Consider the following 19,366-nt stretch of genomic DNA (forward strand, 5'->3'; position numbering starts at 1 on the left):
CTATCCTTTCTGTCTCCTCCTCTCTTCTTACCAATCTATAAGTCATCTCTTGTCTCAAATTTCTATTACTCCTTTTTCTCCTATAGATAGATCATAGGAGCATCCTTAAACATTTTAACACCTTTTCACTAATAAAGAAAAGTATGGATAACCCCAATATATTTGCCCCTACTACGACCCTGCCGCTGATATAGCTGGCTAACATTTGGAAAATCTAGGCTGACCACAACACGCGACTGCTGATATAGACAACGTAGATTTTCAAAGCCCATTGAAAAAGAGAAGATGTTTGAAAAATCTAGCCTGACCACATCAGCTATTAAGCTATAGTTGGCATAGGTATTCGGGCCATACATCACCCTTGCTCACTAATTTTATTGGATGACTTCCTGTCAATGGCCTATCGATATTTTTTGCTGAGAATGGCCTATCAATTTAGATGGTCTTAATTAAGATACTGAAAACATCAGATCCACAAAAGTTAGGGTTTAGGTTCTTGAAGAACCAAGTTTGAAAAAAAAAGTGATAACACCCTTGATTAGAATCAACCCGAATAGTATAAATGATAGGTTAAAGTTCAAAATGGCTAGAACTCTGTTGATTTTCCTTCACTCATCCAATCATTCTAGCTTCAAAGATTTCATAATTTATCTGGATAACATAATATTAACTACAAGAAGCACCTGTAAACCGACTTTTGCTCGTCGGCTCCATTTTATAGCATAATAACTCCTGCAGAGGACTGAGCTCCGCCAGCATTTCTTATATATGTTTAGTGGTGCCTTCGTCGCTTGGATGCATATGACTCCCAATGCTTGTGATCGAGTTTACTCATATCGTTGAGTTCAGCTATTTCAAGCAGATAGTTGGTGAGCATTACTAACTCCTGATCAGTACTGCGGTTGGCGTGGGCTTTCTTGAAAGGCCTAATTGTCAGTCCATTTTGTGGGTTCATCACAAAATTTCTTCGTAGATCATCGAACATAATGGTGTTTCTCGAATTGTAGAACTGTAAGCAAAATCAAGAAAAAGGTAAAGAAGAACATAAATATGCATCAATGAGAAATTCAAACAGATCAAAAGATAAAAATAGAACTGGTGGATATATATATATGTCAGAATAGGACCTCGGGAAATTTAGCCCAGATGAGACCAAGTGGTTTGCAATCAAAGATGCCTCGATGATCAGATTGAACTGTAATCATGGCTAAGTGGTCAAGTAGAGCAGTTATTTTGTAGTTAGGATTGCTGAGTACTCCGAGCTGCCCCATCTTCAATTCGACCCATTTCATGCTGTACGGAACAAACCGATATGGAAATACAAATAATCAAGTTTAATTCAAGAATAGATAACATGATAAATAAGTGCTGTCTGCTGCTGGGAAAAAAATCATGTTGATGAGGCTAATGCCTAGTAGATTTAAGTAATTAAGTCTAACCTGGTTGCTGACCATATCATGATATCGTACTCCGAGTACGCAGCAGTAAGAAATTCATGTAGATCTGTAAAGGCATTATATGGATTATGTCAAGAAAGAGTCGTAAATAGCATACAAACACATACATACATATATATAAGAAGTATGTAGTTTACTAGCCTTACATGGTCGCATAAGTTGAAGTGGAGTCTCGGCAGAGGAACGGTGATCAAATAGGGTATAGTCGATATCCAAAACTAGCAGTTTCTTCCCTTCGCGGCATGGATTGAGAAGTTCAATCTAGAAAGAACTAGTTAAGTTAGAAAGAGAACGAAATTATGGAGCCATGTGAGAAAGAATCGATCACTATTCAGACAAACTAGATTGACCTTAAATTGGAAAAGTTTTAATGTAGACCACAACAAGAAAGAAACATGTATAATAACGTGCAGCCGACCAGAAAATAGTGAAAATTAGGATATCCTATTGCACAGATATATGCTAGTAAGAGAACATACACGTGCAACCAGAGGAGTGAGATTTCAAACACAAATATATGCTAAACTTATTGTGTTAAAAAAACTCTAAAGGAAAAGCATCTTGTTCCCTTTTTCGCAAGTTCTAACTAATATATTACTCCAGAATGCGCCTCGTGCCGTGCCCCAAGAGTAGGCACAGACACGGCCTGGCGACTCCCAGACGAGACTCATTTCCAAAAGAGTTTCCTCTGTACAATAGCAACCCAAAGCCTTCCACAAGAATCTCAGATTGAAAAATGGCGAGGTTTCTCGCTCGGAGCCTTCACTGTTAGAACGATGGTAGCACCTGCTATCAGTGATAATTCTCCATATGTATGACTAGAAAAATAAAGATCATTATCTAACAAGAGCAGATTCACTAGGTTGAATCATATTGTGATATTAAGAAAACACGTCTATGGAATACAAAATGTAACTGCACTTAACCATATTATTGGCAACTGACCTTATATTGACTAATACGACGACGCAGTTTCTGAATGTTGACTTCTTTATCCTTAATGTCAATAGCTTCATCTTGCCCTAGCTCAAAATCGTCAGCAATTTCAGGATCATCCACTTGATCCACGATAATTTCGTCTTCCACAGTACTGAAAAATCAATGTTAGTTTCAAGGTTGAAAATATTCATGCAAATTCGCTATAAACCACAAGCGTAAAAGTGATTAGGGATTCTTAACCCTAATAAGGAATGAATGATATTTGTCAATATAACTAATCCCTCATCAAACCCATCTCCCACTTCATCAAATCACTTATAAAAAAGACTTTTTTTTTTTCAAATTTTCACTAGAATTCTTCAAAAGGGGGGAATGGGTAGCTAAATTGACTGATAAAAGGAAAACCTAAAGTCATCAAATACTAAATCAACCAACATTAATATGAATAGAGAGAGAGAGAGAGTACCCACCCAATCATGGTCATCTTGATAGAGGATTTGAGGGGAAGTTGAGAGAGAATAATGGAATCATCAGAGAGTTTTGGTCCAATTTTAGGGTAGAGGAGTTTTTGGCGTTTGGGTAGAACATTAGTGAGTTCACAGATACGACGTTTGAGTTCAGCAACACTGTCATCTCCACAAACACGAACTGTGTATTCCTTACCACTCCACTTCACAGTGAGAGTTAGTTCCTCCTCCGGCAAAGATGATAAAGAACCAGAAGCAGCCATGATCGTCGAGGTTTGATCTTCGATTACCACCACCAGTTTGGGGGTTTTCACCAGCAGCAGCAGCAGCAGCGAAAGTGGGGGTTGTTGGCAAGTGATGAAGGCAGCAGCTCCTCTTAACGCAACCTAGAAAGACTTGAATGTACTTTAAACAGTCGATAGGTACTACTGTATGATAAGAGGCTTACGTCCAGTTTTGACTTTTGAATGGGGAGCGGCTAAAGGCTCCCCTTGAAATTACTATTCGCGCCATGGGATAGAGATCGCCTCTAGTCAATCTCTTTTGACGTACGACGTTTAGAGCATCTCCAATGCAAAGCTCTCTATTCATCCTATGTGTCAATTTCCAATTGAGATTCTCACTCATAGATGGCGACTTTAGAGATTCCTCAACATTTTTGTGTCTCCAATGCAAAATTCTAAACTAGTCTTAATTACTTATGTGGCATAGTTATTTTTGTAAATAAATAATTAGTTATTTAGAAAATGTAGAAGGCTCGATTTCTATTGGTTGAAAATCAAATATTGATGAGTTGGACAATTAGAGATATCTCAAGAGGACACTCTCTAGAGTGTCCTCTTGAGAGTGTCCTCTTGAGATATCTCTATTCCGCCATCGACAAGTCATCTTAGAGATCCAAATAGAGTGTTGCATTAGAGAGAGTTTTTAAGAAAAAACTCTAAAAATCATATGTAGCACTCAAAGTTTCTAAGATTGAGTGCTGCATTGGAGATGCTCTTATAGACGCCCTTCTCAAACTTACCAGTCCTGGAGTCAAAGCAAGACCTTATACTAGAACTATTCCTAGACCACTCGAGATTTGAGGGAACCGATTCACACTTACAAATAACTCGAAATCAACCTAAAATCGATGATTAATACTTTTCAAGGATCGATTTTGTCAGGGATGAAGAAGACACTAAGAAATCGAGGTAGAAGAATAGGGAAATTGAAGATATTGGGGCAGAAAAAGTTTGGACCGCTAGTCAAAAGAGGAAGGCACTCTGAGTGTCTTTTTTCAGAACTTTATGAGGTGCAAATAAAGAGGGGTGCCAGTAGCAATTTTTTCGAGTAACGTGTGTCATGGGCACGTAAGACCCTGAGTCGAAGTGTTTGAGGTTCTAAAATGTTAAGAAACTAAAGTTTAAGTAGGTTTGGACCAGATAAAATAAAAAGTATCTTGTATGAAATCTATTATAAACACATCTTTGATGTGTCAAATGCTATTTTTTTTAGAAATTGACTACGATCAACAATAGTCATTACATTGGTATTGATATATCAAATGCTATTGTAATGACTTTCGTCGTTTCAAAAAACAAAAATTGATAGCTTAACGAATAATTTAATATAAAATATTTCAATAATTAATTAATTAATTTATTTATATTGTTTATAAGCAGCATACATAATTATAATAGTAACTAAAATTTGTAGTAGTCCACGAGCTTTTTCCTATTACTAGCTTAAAATTGGTGGTTGAAAGAGAAACATTAGAGTTGGTCGATAGAGATTGCAAACGCCACAAACCACATCAATGCTCTGCATACAAGACCAATAACAATGCTCCCCACAAAAAAATTGTACTAGACTTCGCACACAAAAAATTGACACATGTTAATCAACTAGGGTATATCCCGTGCCCTAGGCACGGACACTTGTATCAATCAAATGTTACGAAATTTATTGGTATATTTTATTAAGAAAGAGAGATTTTTATTAGTTATTATTTTTTGTTTATTTTCTCTTAAATTAGTTATTATTTTATTGAGAGAAAGAGATTTTAATTTCTTTTTTTAACCCTTGAAATTTATTTTATTTCTTTTTTCTTAAATTAGTTATTTTATTTCTAAGAAGGAAAGGATTATTGTTTTTTAAATAGGTAAATTTATTTCTACGAAGGACTATATTTTAAATTTTGAGAAAGGCTTCTAGACAATATCTATTATAATAAAACAGAAGGGAAAACGATGACTGGGACAAACACCCTGTTTTAATTAGGGATATTGTCTAGAAGTCCTTCTCAAAATTTAAAATATAGTCCTTCGTAGAGATAAAGTTAACTATTTAAAAAATAATAGTCGTATCCTTATTAGAAATAAAATAACTAATTTAAGAAAAAAAAGGAAACAAAAGAAAATAAACAATAAGTAAAATACCAAAAAATTAGGGTGTCCACAATATAGCGATAATAAATATGAAAAGTCCTCAAATTTGATTTGTACATTGGTTCGTGCCCTAGGGCACGGACACTTGTATCAATCAAATGTTACGGAATTTATTGTTATATTTTATTGTGAGAGAGAGATTTTTATTAGTTATTATTTTTTGTATTATTTTTTTTGTTTCTTTTCTCTTAAATTAGTTATTATTTTATTGAAAGAGAGAGAGAGAGATTTTAATTTCTTTTTTTTAACCCTTGAAGTTTATTTTGTTTCTTTTTTTCTTAAATTAGTTATTTTATTTCTAAGAAGGAAAAGATTATTGTTTTTTAAATAGGTAACTTTATTTCTACGAAGGACTATATTTTAAATTTTAAGAAGGACTTCTAGACAATATCCTTTGTATTATTTTATTGAAAGAGAGAGAGAGAGAGAGAGAGATTTTAATTTCTTTTTTTAACCCTTGAAGTTTATTTTATTTATTTTTCTTAAATTAGTTATTTTATTTTTAAGAAGGATACGGTTATTATTTTTTAAATAGGTAACTTTATCTCTACGAAAGACTATATTTTAAATTTTGAGAAGGGCCTCTAGATAATATCCCATATTAAAAAAAGATGTTTGTCCCAGTCATCGTTTTCCCTTCTGTTTTATATAATAGATAATTGGATTAAGTAATTTTGAGTTAGATGACTGGCAAATTTTGAGTTAGATGAACACTGAGTAGTTTAACCAAAGAAGTTTAACCTAGGTGGACACTTATGTGTTATCAAGAGGAGGCGCCCTCCTCCATAAACCCCCAGGCGGATCCAACAACAAGGGTTTTTTACTTCGTCAAGGTTGTCCCCAAATTTAAAAGCTTAATCGCTTCCCGCAACCAAAAAAAAAAAAACATTTCTCCCTTCTTCGTCAGGCAGAACTCAGAAGCAGAATGGGTAGTAGCAATGGAGTCGAGAAGACTGAAGAAGAACTTCGTAAGGAAATCGATCAACTCCAACGCCAACAATGGGAGGTTCTTTTCTTATCTTCACCCTCTTCCTCTCTCTCTCTCTAAAACTCTCTTTCTCTCTCTAAATTTCTCTTTGATTATTTTCTCACATTAACCTAAATTCAATCTCAGATTACTGAACGCCTTCGAGATCCTAGGGGAATTCGCCGTGGTGGGTTAGCCTCTAATGGCCCTAGAAATTTCAATTCTAATGGCGCTGGAGTTCGTCAAAGAGGATTCATTAGACCTGTAATTAATCATCGTTTGATTTTGATTTCTTTGCCTTATGTCTTACACTGAACTTTGATTTTTTAATTGAATTGATCTAATTTGGTTTTGGATTGAGTTCAGGCTGGTCCTATTGATCCAGAGGATCAATCCGCTCCAAAAAGACGTCTTTCTTCTGCTGTTGTCAAGGTAAATCTCTTGAAAAAATAACCCTAATTTGGTTAGAATTGCTTCAGAACAAGGTTTTCCGTTAATTATAAACCTAAATATTTGTACTTTCAGCAACCAGGCATATTAACCTAGGGTTTAGGTTGCTCTGTCATAACTGAAAAGTTAGAACTTGTAGGTGGGTCTGGTACTAAACGTTGAGTAGCTGAAACTATTCAACTAATGTTTTTGATAAGAAGCAGAAAACTTGAATAGTTAACTTAGGATTAGAAGAGGTTTTCCTCCTACGACAACCCAGGCTTAATCAGTTATGTAATCTATTTGGGTGATGTAGCTAGAGGATGTCGAGGAAGCAAAAGATGCGAACCAGAAGGAAGTTGCTGGTGGAGACGATGAAACTGGTACTGCCAATGACAGTGATATGAAGTTGCCGAGTCCACCGAAGCACCGTGGTGAGTTTAGGCGAGATGTTACTCACAGGATGCCCAGGAAGGTAATCTATATAAACATACATCCAGTCCTTTGGCTTTCACTAATGAAAAGTTCTTTTTCTTACAAATTAGCTCCTTTTGCTGTTAACTATGTATGGTTTAGGATTTCGACATCCCAACAGAAGATGTGCCAAGGGTTTTGCCAAAAAATGAAGATCCAAGCTTGGTTAACAGGAACAAGAGGATGCTGGGATCGCTTCTGGGAACACTGGAGGTAATCTTAGAATCATTCTTTTTATAAACGAGGGTATTTGAAGTCTGTGTCAGACACAGGCTTAGCTTTTCAAATGGTCAGATATTAATGAAAAAGGACAGATAAATAACCAAATAGAGAGCGTTGAAATATTATCGTTAAAGAGGTTTAAATTTTAAATTGCAATACTATTCTTAATTGCTGATCGATAATACTCTGTTGCAGTTATTGTTTGTATTATTAGTATTTAGCTGTACCAGTTATCTGTTACAATGGATGTATAGAAATGATAATACCACACTGTAACTTGTTTATCATTTCAATTTAGTCAGAGTAAATCTTATTGTCGTACTGTTGTAGTAAGTGGTTGCCAAAGAAGCATTTTATTTATTTTTCTCGGAAAGCCCTAATGTTGGCGGTATTCAGGTTCAGATGAAAATCCAAAGGAAACATTGTATAGTCCAAAACGGGATAAAATTTATTATCATGACGTAATCAGCACCAGCAAAAAAAGAATATAAGTGAAGATTCATCATAAAAGGAAGAAAAAAAAAAGAAGAAGCAGAGCAATGTTATCTTATCCGCAGCTCTTAAACAAAATTAATGCGTAATCCTTGAGCCCTGTAACCCGTGAAGTTCGCCGCCAGTACGAGCAATGTTACCTAGAATCCTGATCGGATTCACTACCATAATTTGTATGCTGGTTAGGGTTATGCCACGGTTTACGGTTTACCTATTCGTTGCGCTCTATTGGGCGGCAATAAGTTTCGGACTAATCTCCTAGACAAGATATATTTTGTATGATGCATGTAGAATATAATCACATGTTATTAGCACGTCTTCTGATCCACAAGAGTCAATTTTATTTAGAAAGTGAAAGATGCTTCCTTGCTAAATACTGGTGTAACAAATTTCAGTTTTCTAGATCCAATCTGGCTTGTAAATTTTGTGGAGATATAAAAGAAAAGAAACAATAGACGACAGAATAGCTTCAAATTACCATAGACTATTATATACCCTTATGAGGTGAAAATGTTTGTATCAAATATGGTATCGTATACTTGGTTTATCTTTAGCTAACGGGTCTGCAGTAAGTTAGTTGTCTAACAGAATAAGATATCCCATGCTTTACTACCATTTTTTACCAGACTGATAATTATTACTCATCTAGACAGTAAACTATAACCTATAGCTTTGTATCATATTTATTTCTGGGAGCATTTGACTACCCGTAACAAAGCTTTATAATAGCTCTCTTTGGTTTGATCTTATCGGTTCATCTTGCAGAAATTCCGGAAAGAAGACATGCATCTTTCAGCAACAGAGGCATTTGTTCGTAGATCAAATACGTTACAAAGAGTAAGTAGTTGTTCATCTCTTTTAAAATGAAAATGTACCTATTTATTTGATGTAATACCCATTTGTGGTTTGAAAAAAGTACTTGCTACTAAGTGCTTCTCCGTCATGTTTTTCTAACAACTAGCAACATGGTTTGTATTTGAAGAGGAAGTGAGGGAATCACTCGATTCACTTCTGAATTACAATATTGTAGAACCTTGTGAAGTAAAGATTTTTCTGTTGAATGTGCTCATTAAAAGGGAAACCATAGCTTTATATTAAAATTTTATGGAAAGTGGGCAGGGATATATGATCATTATATCAGTTAGGGGTTACTTTAAATGATGCATCACAGTATCAGTTAAAATGTTTCAATATCTTTGTGCAAAAAATGACTGATTTGGACTTTGTGTAGGCTGAGCAAAAGGCACGTGAAGAAAGTGAAAAGCTGAGGCAGCAAGAGCGCGAACAAATTTCTGAGAAACGAAGGCGAGATTTGGTACGTGTATATTACAGATCAAGACGGAAACATATTGTTTGAATCCGTACAAGTAAACTAGTGCCTGTTCTATTTTCCATTTGAGTCTATCCTTATATTTTAATTGTATATGTGCAGACCCTCCGAGCTCGTGTAGCTGCCAAGGCAGAAGAAAAGAAATTGGAGCTTCTATTTCTTCAGTGGAGTGAGCACCATAAGAAGCTTTCCAATTTCCTAAGGTGCGAGTTAGATTCCCTTGAGTTGCTTACTTCTGAGTATTATCTTCTGTACTGCAATGAAGTTTTGGGGCTTTTTTCTCACTAATAAATTTGTTTCTTTTCGTTATATGCAGGTTATTTTTAATTTTGGTCAACGTATCCATATTCACAGTTTTATTAACACAAAGATAAGTTTCTGTTCGTTTGATTAGTATTGGGTTTCAAGCAACTCGAGGCTCCTTCTTCTGAAGATTGTAGGTAGCAGAATGATATTTAATTTTCCGAAATTCTAATTACCGTTTGATTGTTTTGATGATGTCTTTTGTTAGGACTAAGGCCGAGCCTCCAATATATTACTTACCTACTAAGCCACTAGATGATGCAACCTTGGCTGAGCAGCAAAACGCACAGGTTTGATTCCTGAAAGTCTTCAATTTTCTTTCTCTCGATCACATTATCTGTCTAGTGTTTGACGTGCCAAATGATTAGAATACCCTTTGAAGGAAAACAGGTTACAGTTTTTTACTTGTGAGAATTCTAAGTTTTCATTAATATTTTTCAAACTGCTTGGTCAGGCTTTCCAAGAATGGAAGACTGCGAAAAGAGAAGAGATATCAGAGTATCAAAAACAGATAGCAGATCAATACCTAGCCAATGTCGAATCAGAGTTGGAGAGATGGCAAAATGCTAGGAATTCAAGAAAGGGAAACAACAATCTGGTTAATCTTCAAGAGACCATGGACAAAGAACTTGAAAATCGCCAACTCGAATATGGCCCTAAGACAACTCGGAAAATTCAAGGAGGTGAAGGTGACGACGAAGAAGATGTGGAAGATATCAATGTTGGTGAGGATGATATACTCGAAGATGTTCTCGAGATTGCCGATAACAAGACAATCGAAGTCAATTAATGCTTTGATATGAGTTCTTCGAAAACTCGAATGGGGATAGCAAATGAGGTAAGAAAAAGCACTTTAATATGTCATTCTTAGTACTTCACTGAACTAGTTTTTGTTCTGCCATTTTGAGTGTGTATTAGATAGATATTTAGATAATATGTGGGTTTTTTTAATTATGCTGTACTTTCTAGTTTCTTTCTTATTGTTAGGGATTTTGTTTTGAGGAAGCAAATTTAGTCTTGTATTAAGCTAAATTGCTTATGGAACTCATTGATGGTCAAACAAAAGTATTTCTGTTGTGATATAAAATGTTCCTATGTGTACAAGTGTATGTAAGTTTTATAGGCAATCCCTGAAGTTGTTAAAGGCAAAGTGTTTTTCACCTAAGACTTGGTCAGCCATGGCCATCTACCTTCTTCTTTAGCGACTATAACTCATTTTTCTGTTTATTCTCTTTCTCTGCAAATTGTTGGCCATCAACCTTCTGTCGGAGAAGAAGGAAGATGGGCATTGCCTTCAAGACCATATTGCTTCTAACCATTTGTAGGGTTGTCTTTAACAATTTCAGTGTTGCCTGTAACATCTTCGCGTATATATTAGTTGTTATGAAGGGAGAGGATTGTTTGGAAAATCAATCTGGTTTGTTTTGTAACTTCATCTTTTTTAAGACAAGGATAGGGGAGGAAAATGCACCAGTCCGGCCGAACTCCATTCCAGGCTCTGGCTGGCACCAACTTATTCAGGATGCTGGTGCCTGCCAGTGGACTTGGCCACGCGGGCCTTTTTCCACCCTTCATAAAAAAAAACTCTTGATATATCATGAGGATATAATTTAAAGATACACTTGAATTACCAGAAGTAAATCAAGGATTATAAGAATAATACTTCGGTGCGTGAAGGTCTCATATAACCTATTTGCACTAAAATTTGAAAATGTGATCTTGGGGACTTAGGAAGGAGGAGATGCAAAACCAATGGATAAAATACTAATTTGCCCAAGCAAATTTCCAAAACGATCTTTCTTATTCTCGTAGACTGATAGAGTATTAAGAAATATTTTTACTATTGCCTGTGACTTTTTATTGGATAACATAAGGTTGTAACCTTTATCTAACACTAGTCTAATCCATCTCTCTATTGCATCCTTGGGACTTGGGAGTGTATAGGGTTTTTGTTACCTGCAGTAAACCCAAGTACTGGTATATAGATTAGTTCTGTATGCCCCTACTTGAAAGGTAGTCCCAAACATGTCAAAAGGGCCTAATTAGAGCTAGTTTGGTGAAGGCTCAATGACCCATATTTGATTGAAGACAAAGACCTAAAGAGTAAAGTTCCGATAATTGTTCTTTTTTTATATTAAGAAATAAGATATTTGAGTTTCAGTAGATAATTCTCTTTATTTCTTGACTAATATAGATGTGATATGGAATTAACGGTAATAAGAGGAGGAAGATTTAGGAATTTAGATCGGCTAGAAACTCGCACACTTTACGTAAGATCAACCGACTACTTGGTCCACCTACTACAAGAGAAATATGGGAATTTGCTTTATCAGAGCGAACCGAAAACTAACATTGTGGTGTGTATCTTTATGTAGAGGGGATATACAAGATGACATCACATCCCGTTGTGAATAGATGTATATACTTAAAAGTATGTACACATTATGTCGTTTGTGTTGTACATGTATTTGGTTTGTGACCTAATTTGAAGTCCAAAGCTTTTGTGATACAATGTATACATTCGACTTTAAATCATTAATATTTTCATAAACAATCGATGGAAGTATGTGTTAAGAAAATGCCTCATCCCATTTGACTAAACAATTATATCCGAACAAATGGGCTCACCTCTGTTTACTCAACTTAAGTCGTTTTGATATGACTTGCTTAAATCGTATCAATTTGAATCAGACATTCAAACATGTATGAATACAACACAATAGTGATTATGATTTATTCTAACTCTTTATCAACCGTCAAAGTATTCTGAAACACGTATAAGCGACATGAGTTAAAAATAAGATTAAAACAAAGTTGTGTTTAGAAAAAAAACAATCATCTATAAAGTTTGTACGAGATAGTAAAACCTAAGGGTTAGATGATATGTGATTGATCGTGTGTTTATAATGTATTAATTAATATTAATATTAATCCTTTGGTCAAACCCAACCCTAAACGCCGCGATATATCTGAAGACCCAAAAAGAAAGCGTAAGCCGTTTAGACTTTTAGAGAGAGAAAGAAAATATCACTCCCCCCTAATAGACCAAATCACCAAAATATAACCCAACCCAACCTGTTTCTTCTTCTTCTTCTCTCTCTCTCTCTCTCGCGGCATAAACCAAGTCCTAATACACAAACCATAAATTTCACAACTCCCCTTTTCTCTCTCTCTCTCTCTAAAACCACCACCACCACCATCTCTCCTCTCTCCGCTCACTACCAGATTTCTCGCTTTAATACATCAATTCGAATTACGGAACTAGTAAGCTTTCTCTCTCTATCGTTTCCGTTTTCATCTGGGGGGGACTTCTTCATGATTCACTGAAACACATTAACATTGGAAACTACTTAATCTTACGATACGATTACTTCTAGGGTTTTTTTTTTCAGATAGGATCGGGCGGCAAGATTTCCGCCCTTCTCATAACTTTCATATTTGTTTCCTGTTAAAAACCCTATTGCTTAAGAGGTGTTTCCTTAATTAGACGCGGGTTGTTTCGTAACCTTGTAGGGTTTTGCTGATATTAGGGTTTTCTGGAATGTGGTTGAATCTGATTGACAAGTATTCATTCTTGTCGTTAAGAAATATAGTATTTTTTTGAGAAGTATTGAAATTTTGACTTGGTTTAAAGATGAGGGTCTCCTGATTGTGTTCTTGTTGACTGAAAATCCATCTCTTTGTGAAGATGGGGCCTATATAATCTTCATCTTCACCCAGTCTAGCCATTGATTTTGATAGTGTGTATGGAAGAAGAAACCCTAGTTGTAGTGGAGATTGAAGAAGGTATTCATTGTGTACAGGAAGCTCTCTTTTCTTGATTTTTTTTATACAGTTGTCGAAATTAGGGTTCAGAAGTTGTTTCTTCGAGTTTCACATATAGAAGAGGTATAACTTGGTTCGTTCTGTTCGTTAATCGATTGAGGTGTTAGATTTGATTAGGTCTGTACAGAAAGATAAGAAATTCTTCAGAGAGGGTTTGGAATTGGGATAAGTTTTTGGTGAGTGTATAGATAGATATTCCTTTCGTTCTTTACTGATAATGTTAGATACTTGTTATGGAAAAAAGTGAGCCAACATTAGTTCCAGAATGGTTGAAGATAAATGGAAGTATAGGAGGAGGGGGTGGCAATCGGGTTCATCATTCTGCATCTTCTAACTCGAACTCAGGTACTCCCCATTTACGTAAAGGTCGTTTCTTTATATCTCAGTCTTGAGAACGTTCTGATAATGTGTATTTTGTACGATCACAACATATTTTAATTTAATTTCAACATTATATGCACCAAACACATCCGAATAGAGAAATAAACATGTTTGAGTTAGAGTCTGAAAGAGTAACGAAATAGAGCATAAACGCTGAGTACCAATACTAGCTACAATTAGGGAGACAAAGAAGCTTCAATTTTAAAGAAAAAATGGATGAAATCCTGTAAGAGCAGGCCAAGGTTGAGATAGTGACTAGTTGTCTAGGTTTTGGAGAATATATTGGTCTTTGTAACTAAATGTCCGCACAGGTAAGTTCTCAAATTCGTGGAGGAGTTAACTGACTTTTATCACTTACAGTAGAAATGATGGAAATAAGCATCCCTAGGTGGAGCTTGTTTTTCGCACTTATCTGGAACCACTGAAAGCAAAAAAAAAAAAACTGAGACTAAGAATTAGTTTTTCTGCTTTTATGATTTCTTTGGGTTGTGAATTTGTGCTCTGTTTTTCATTTCTGCACAGATAATCAGGCTGCTACATTGCCCACCAGAAGTAGATTGTCTCAGAGCACTGGTGATCATGATAGGTCTAGTTCTTCGTTTACAGAGAGGACTTCATCATCCTTTCACTGGAAATCTAATTTTAATGACTCTCTGATACATGAAAAGGGGCCGTCCTCACACTCGCGGTCCTACAGTAGTTTCACTAAGAGCAACCGGGATAGGGATCGTGGTAAGAACTTGCATGATCTTCGAGACAAAGATACGTTGATTATGCGAAACAACAGGGACCATGAATACCATGATTCATTTGGAGGATCCTCCGATTTGTTCGTTAATAAGATTCAGAAAGATAGACTACTTAGACGTACACAGTCAATGACTTCGAGAAAGCAGGATGAACTGGGTCTTACAAAAGTTGCTGCCGATGTGAACAACAAAAATAGCAACCACCATTTTCTCAACATTGGTAACAGTGTTGTCGGTAGCAGTCACAAGGTTACATTTGAACGAGACTTTCCTTCTTTGGGAGCTGAAGAAAAGCAAGTATCTCCTGATACTGGAAGAGTCTTACCTGGCTTAAGTACTGCTGTACAGAATCTGCCTATGAGTGCATCTGCTGCTACAGGCAATGGTTGGACAGCTTTGGCAGACGTGCCTTCCTTGAATGGCAGTCATAAAACGACTTTCTCTTCTGTCCAAAAACCTGCTGCCTCATGCTTGGCCACTGCGGCACCTAGCACGGCTACTGGTCTTAATATGGCTGAAACACTGGCACGAGCCCCTCCAAGGGCACGTACTCCTCCGCAAGTAACCGACTTTCCATTTATAACTTGTAAATATGTAACTCATTGGCATTTTGTAGCATTCGGTTTGCTTATGGAATCTCTTTCTATCATGTTTTTGCTGGTTTTAGGTAGATGTTGAGAGTCAGAGGCTAGAGGAATTAGCAATCAAGCAGTCTAGGCAACTAATACCTAAAACTTCGGTATGAGCCATTTCACACCCTTGGCGATGTCTTTTTACTTGCTGTCTAACTTTACCTTTCTATCTGTCTATCTCGTAGTTTATTTCTGACGGTTTGTGGTTTCATGTTTATTACTCAATCATCGCTTCTGTTTTTGTATTCTTAATGGTGTAAATGTTGTACGATGATTCACAAACACTCCATCGTAACCGACCTTTCACTACTAATTAATTCCGATTGTGAAGTTTGTGATTCTCAGTGGTCAATCACTCAATCCAAGCTTCAACAACTTGGGTTATGTATATGTTGTGCCTCAATGTCATTAAAAGTTGATAATGGCGAGTATTATTTTGCCTTCGTTGGATGTGCTATTCGAATTTAGTGAGTTGCTGAAATCACCAATTTTCCAAAACCTGTCTGCCCAGTGGGACCAATTATTGAAGTTCTGAATATTGTCTTCCCGAGTACGCACTGTTTAAGGTTGTCCTTATGTATTGCATTATACATTAACCTTTACACTTTGAGGATACTGAAATAAATAAGTGATTTTAAAATTAGGTGATTAATCCCTATCTAACATGGATGCCAACTTTTAGTATTTTTTGCCATATCAGACACTCTAATACTTGGATACTTGGATCGCCTAGATACTCTCTGTTGGGTACTTGTATTTCACATTGAGATACTCCTTGTTTTTGGTCATCTGGATACTTCGGATACAATGTCTGATCTTTTATGTAAACCCTGTCTGAACTTGCACATGATCTTGGTAGGACCAGCCTTTTGTTTGTTATGGAACACGGTCGGTTCAAAAGTAAAAAACTCAGGTAAAAAGACGAAGATCCTATATCTAGTACTGGCCTTCTCCACTTGCCGTATCCAGTACCTCGTGTTGATTTTGGAAACTAATATCCATGTTACATATTGATGAATTCTATTTAAAACATTTATACAGTAAACTCTTAAAGATGGATGTTAGTGTTTTTTGACTTAGACCTTTATTTATTTCTAATTTGGTTCTTGTACTATGTATCAGAATTGGTTGCGCTAGTTGCCTTAGTCCCTGCGTTTTTATGATGCTTGACTTTGACCTTTTCAAAAGATTGCCTCAAAAGAAATATAGCTTGTTGTATAATACTTATCAGTAATGTGTATGATATATGTTTCTCGAGCAGGCTTTGAATTCAGAGAAATCAAAGCCTAAATTGGCAAGCAGAAATGAGATGATTATTGCAAACAAGAACTTGCAGCAGCTATCATCGTCACACCATGTCAACCACACCGCGCGTGGTGCACCTGCCAAACCTGATATCGCAAAGACAAGTAATGGTGGGAAGCTTATTGTCCTGAAAGCATCACGAGAAATGAATGGTGTTTCATCTGTTGCTAATGGAAATGTGAGCCCAACAAATTCTTCCAAACAAGCTAATAACCCACTTGCTCCTGCCACGTCTGCTTCTCTCGAGAGCCCCAAGAACCAAAAAGTTGAACTTGTAGATCGGAAGTCATCTCTCTCTATCATCCGCTCATCATCCATGGAAAAGAGGCCTACCACATCTCAAACTAAGAGTCGTAGTGATTTCTTCAATCTAATGAGGAAGAAAACTTCTCAAAACCTTTCTGTTGCTGTAGACCCGGTTCCTGATGTGTTGGAAAGTTCCAGCCAGCTGAAACCAGAGGTTGCTACTCCAGTTAGTCTTCAGGGTAGTGAAGCTCCGCTGACCGATCCTTTGGAGGATGGAGTTAAGACAGCTGATGATGGAGATGAAAGTGGTGAGTCTCGAACGTTTCCCGACAGTGATGATTACTCTGTGATTGATGAGAAAGAGGCTGCTCTCCTTCGGTCAATGGGATGGAACGAAAATGCGGAGGAAGAAATTATCACAGAGGAAGAGATCATTGCTTTTCAGAAGAAGGTATTCATATCCACAACCATCTTTTTATTATTAGATTTTCATTTCTATTTCAATTTGAATCAGTTGATATCTATGGCAAACTTGCATTTCAATTCATAAGAGTATAACTTTTTTTTTCGGTTACTTAATTCCGCGCCTTTCCATTTCGCAGTACATGGAACTAAAGCCGACCTTGAAACTGTGCAATGGAGTGCGACAGAAGAAGCTTGATACGCTACCGAAGTCTTGTGCGAGTGATGGTTCCTCTGACACCTATCCAGAAATTTGATCTGCCAAGTATTTTAGTTACTCGAACAGGCCATAGTTACTTTTTTTTCTTTCTTCTCTTTTTTTCGGAGTTGATATTCAGATAGGTTAGCTGAGTTGGTACACCAAAGATATAGATGAAGGCGGTCACTCGACCGTCTAAAAGAGACACTTTGAATTTGAAAATTCATCGAGTTCTCTGAGATTTGCCAGGGTTGGGTGGGGGTTAGTTAGATAAAGAAAGGTTTAATGACCTGCAAAGTTAAGGAGCAAGGGCACATTGAATGTTTTGGTCATATTGATAATGGAAAAAAAAGAAGCAAATGTTCTTTTTTGCATATTCTTTCCTTTATAATCTATAGATGATTGTTTTGACTTGCTGAATTGAAAGTTTACTTAATGGGGTACATGATCTACCACTTCCAAATCCCACAATTTTTTCTAACTTCAAAAAATGGAGTCGAGCTGTTTTGGTTATAAAATCGACCCCAAAGGTCTTGCGAGCTATAATACAACTCAAAGCAGTGGATTGATATTGAATTTTGTTACAATACTAGAGTATTTATATTCCAAGTTCAACAAAAAAAAAAAAAAGAGTATTTATATTCCATGCTTTTGCCATTTTAGTGGGAAAGTATAAAGAAAATTTGTTGACGTGTCATTCGGAAGTACAATAAAAAATTATTTTTTTTGCGGTAAATATTTTAACCGTTATTGAAGATCCTTAACATATTACAACAAAGCATCGCCTATAAAAGTAGAAACTTAGGGTCCGTTTGATACGTGTGAAAATCTAATGGAAAAATCGATTTTCGTACGAGGATTTGCTGCTGTTTGATTGGCCACTTAAGATGTGAAAATCAATTTCTGGCGGAAAATAAAGTGTGAAAATGGTCTAAAATATTTTCTTAAATGGGAAAGTTGATTTCTCACGTTTCATGAGGCGCTCTATCTCCTCTCTTTGTCCCGTAACTCTCTCTCTCTCACTAACATGAATATCTTGAACCTGGTCTGAATCTACTTCTCTCTCCCTCAAAATTTAGATCTTGCATAAACTATACCAAATCGATTGTATTGCACGACGGTGAACCGTGACCAAATCGATTTATCGAATATCCAAATCTTTGAGAAAACACAAAACCGAATTGATTGTAAAGAAGTATTGAACCTTTCTGCAAAAAAAAGTATTGAACCATGTCTAATCGGTTGTATGAGATCATGATCAGAGAGTAATCTTGTCCTTCTTGTCGCCAGATTCTTGTTGTTTCCAGTTGTTGATTCTTGCGGTGGATTACTGCCTAACTCCAATGAAGTTGAATCTGAAATTCAGATGAAAGCTAGAGAAGATGACGTTAATCGGTCCTTGCCTTAATTTTAGGGTTTCTCTTACTAGTCTATCTGTCTGTACTGTTGAAATTGAGATGAAAGCTAGAGATGATGATCAACCCTAATCTCTCTCTCTCTCTCTATATCTGGTGATTCAGGCATAAATTCGATTTGGGAATTTAGGGTTTTGGGAGAAATAAGGATTTGGGCAATTTGGGAAAAAAACTTGAAATTAAGGATGAATGACTTGAATTTTTAAAGGCACTTCAAGTTTTCCCATATCCAATCAAACATTAGAATATGAATTTCAAATGAGAAAGAAAGTCACTTTATTTCCTATCAGGAAAAAGTCATTTTCCCACTTAACAAACGGATCCTTAGGTAGAAATCGATACTCTATCAAGAGAGTGAAAAAACATTCAAAGAAGAAAAAAAAAATTGACTAGAAAATGAGTATCTCCCAACACTACAAATTGCAGCTTTTTTTGGACATCTCTCTAACTTTTTTGGAGTTCAATGAGGGAGTTAAAGCTTTTTCTTATCTTTTCTTGTGTATTGTCACTTTTTTAAGGATGTGTATTGTCACTGTATTTGGAGATATTACTGATTTCTTAATCCTCCAACTTTGTCTTTTGTTTAGGGCAATCTGATTTGGTAATTTGGGTCCCTAATGTGTCTCACCCATGTGAGTCTTAC

The 19,366-nt window shown here is 36.1% G+C and overlaps 3 protein-coding genes across 4 annotated transcripts; 2 read left to right on the forward strand and 1 right to left on the reverse strand.

Annotated features, from left to right (window-relative positions):
• Positions 1-538: 538 nt before the first annotated feature.
• On the reverse strand, positions 539-3,429 carry LOC147534970 (ubiquitin family protein). Of its 2 annotated transcripts, XR_015227947.1 has the most exons (7): positions 2,867-3,291; positions 2,403-2,547; positions 1,604-1,718; positions 1,440-1,503; positions 1,128-1,293; positions 692-1,009; positions 539-594 (listed from the first exon to the last, which is right to left on the reverse strand). XR_015227947.1 is itself a non-coding variant. In XM_086649248.1 (6 exons), the coding sequence occupies exons 1-6, from the start codon at positions 3,124-3,126 to the stop codon at positions 773-775; spliced, it is 987 nt and encodes a 328-aa protein (XP_086505374.1). In that variant the 5' UTR covers positions 3,127-3,429; the 3' UTR covers positions 539-772. The 2 variants fall into 2 exon arrangements, 1 of the variants encoding a protein (XP_086505374.1); XM_086649248.1 differs by having other exon boundaries at positions 539-1,009; positions 2,867-3,429.
• A 2,539-nt stretch (positions 3,430-5,968) lies between these two features.
• On the forward strand, positions 5,969-10,596 carry LOC147534971 (protein-protein interaction regulator family protein). The gene is made up of 10 exons (XM_086646038.1): positions 5,969-6,298; positions 6,407-6,523; positions 6,626-6,691; positions 7,005-7,163; positions 7,265-7,375; positions 8,642-8,713; positions 9,108-9,191; positions 9,309-9,409; positions 9,718-9,799; positions 9,964-10,596. Exons 1-10 carry the CDS (start codon positions 6,218-6,220, stop codon positions 10,297-10,299), a joined length of 1,209 nt encoding a protein of 402 aa, XP_086502164.1. The 5' UTR covers positions 5,969-6,217; the 3' UTR covers positions 10,300-10,596.
• Positions 10,597-12,379: 1,783 nt separating this feature from the next.
• On the forward strand, positions 12,380-17,682 carry LOC147534972 (uncharacterized). Its single transcript, XM_086650526.1, has 5 exons — positions 12,380-13,679; positions 14,238-15,025; positions 15,132-15,203; positions 16,358-17,098; positions 17,250-17,682. The coding sequence occupies exons 1-5, from the start codon at positions 13,568-13,570 to the stop codon at positions 17,364-17,366; spliced, it is 1,830 nt and encodes a 609-aa protein (XP_086506652.1). The 5' UTR covers positions 12,380-13,567; the 3' UTR covers positions 17,367-17,682.
• Positions 17,683-19,366: the final 1,684 nt, after the last annotated feature.

Source organism: Eschscholzia californica, unplaced genomic scaffold (assembly GCF_041429995.1).
Source record: "Eschscholzia californica isolate CP2 unplaced genomic scaffold, dmEscCali1.0.p SCAF_6, whole genome shotgun sequence".
Classification (NCBI taxonomy): domain Eukaryota; kingdom Viridiplantae; phylum Streptophyta; class Magnoliopsida; order Ranunculales; family Papaveraceae; genus Eschscholzia; species Eschscholzia californica.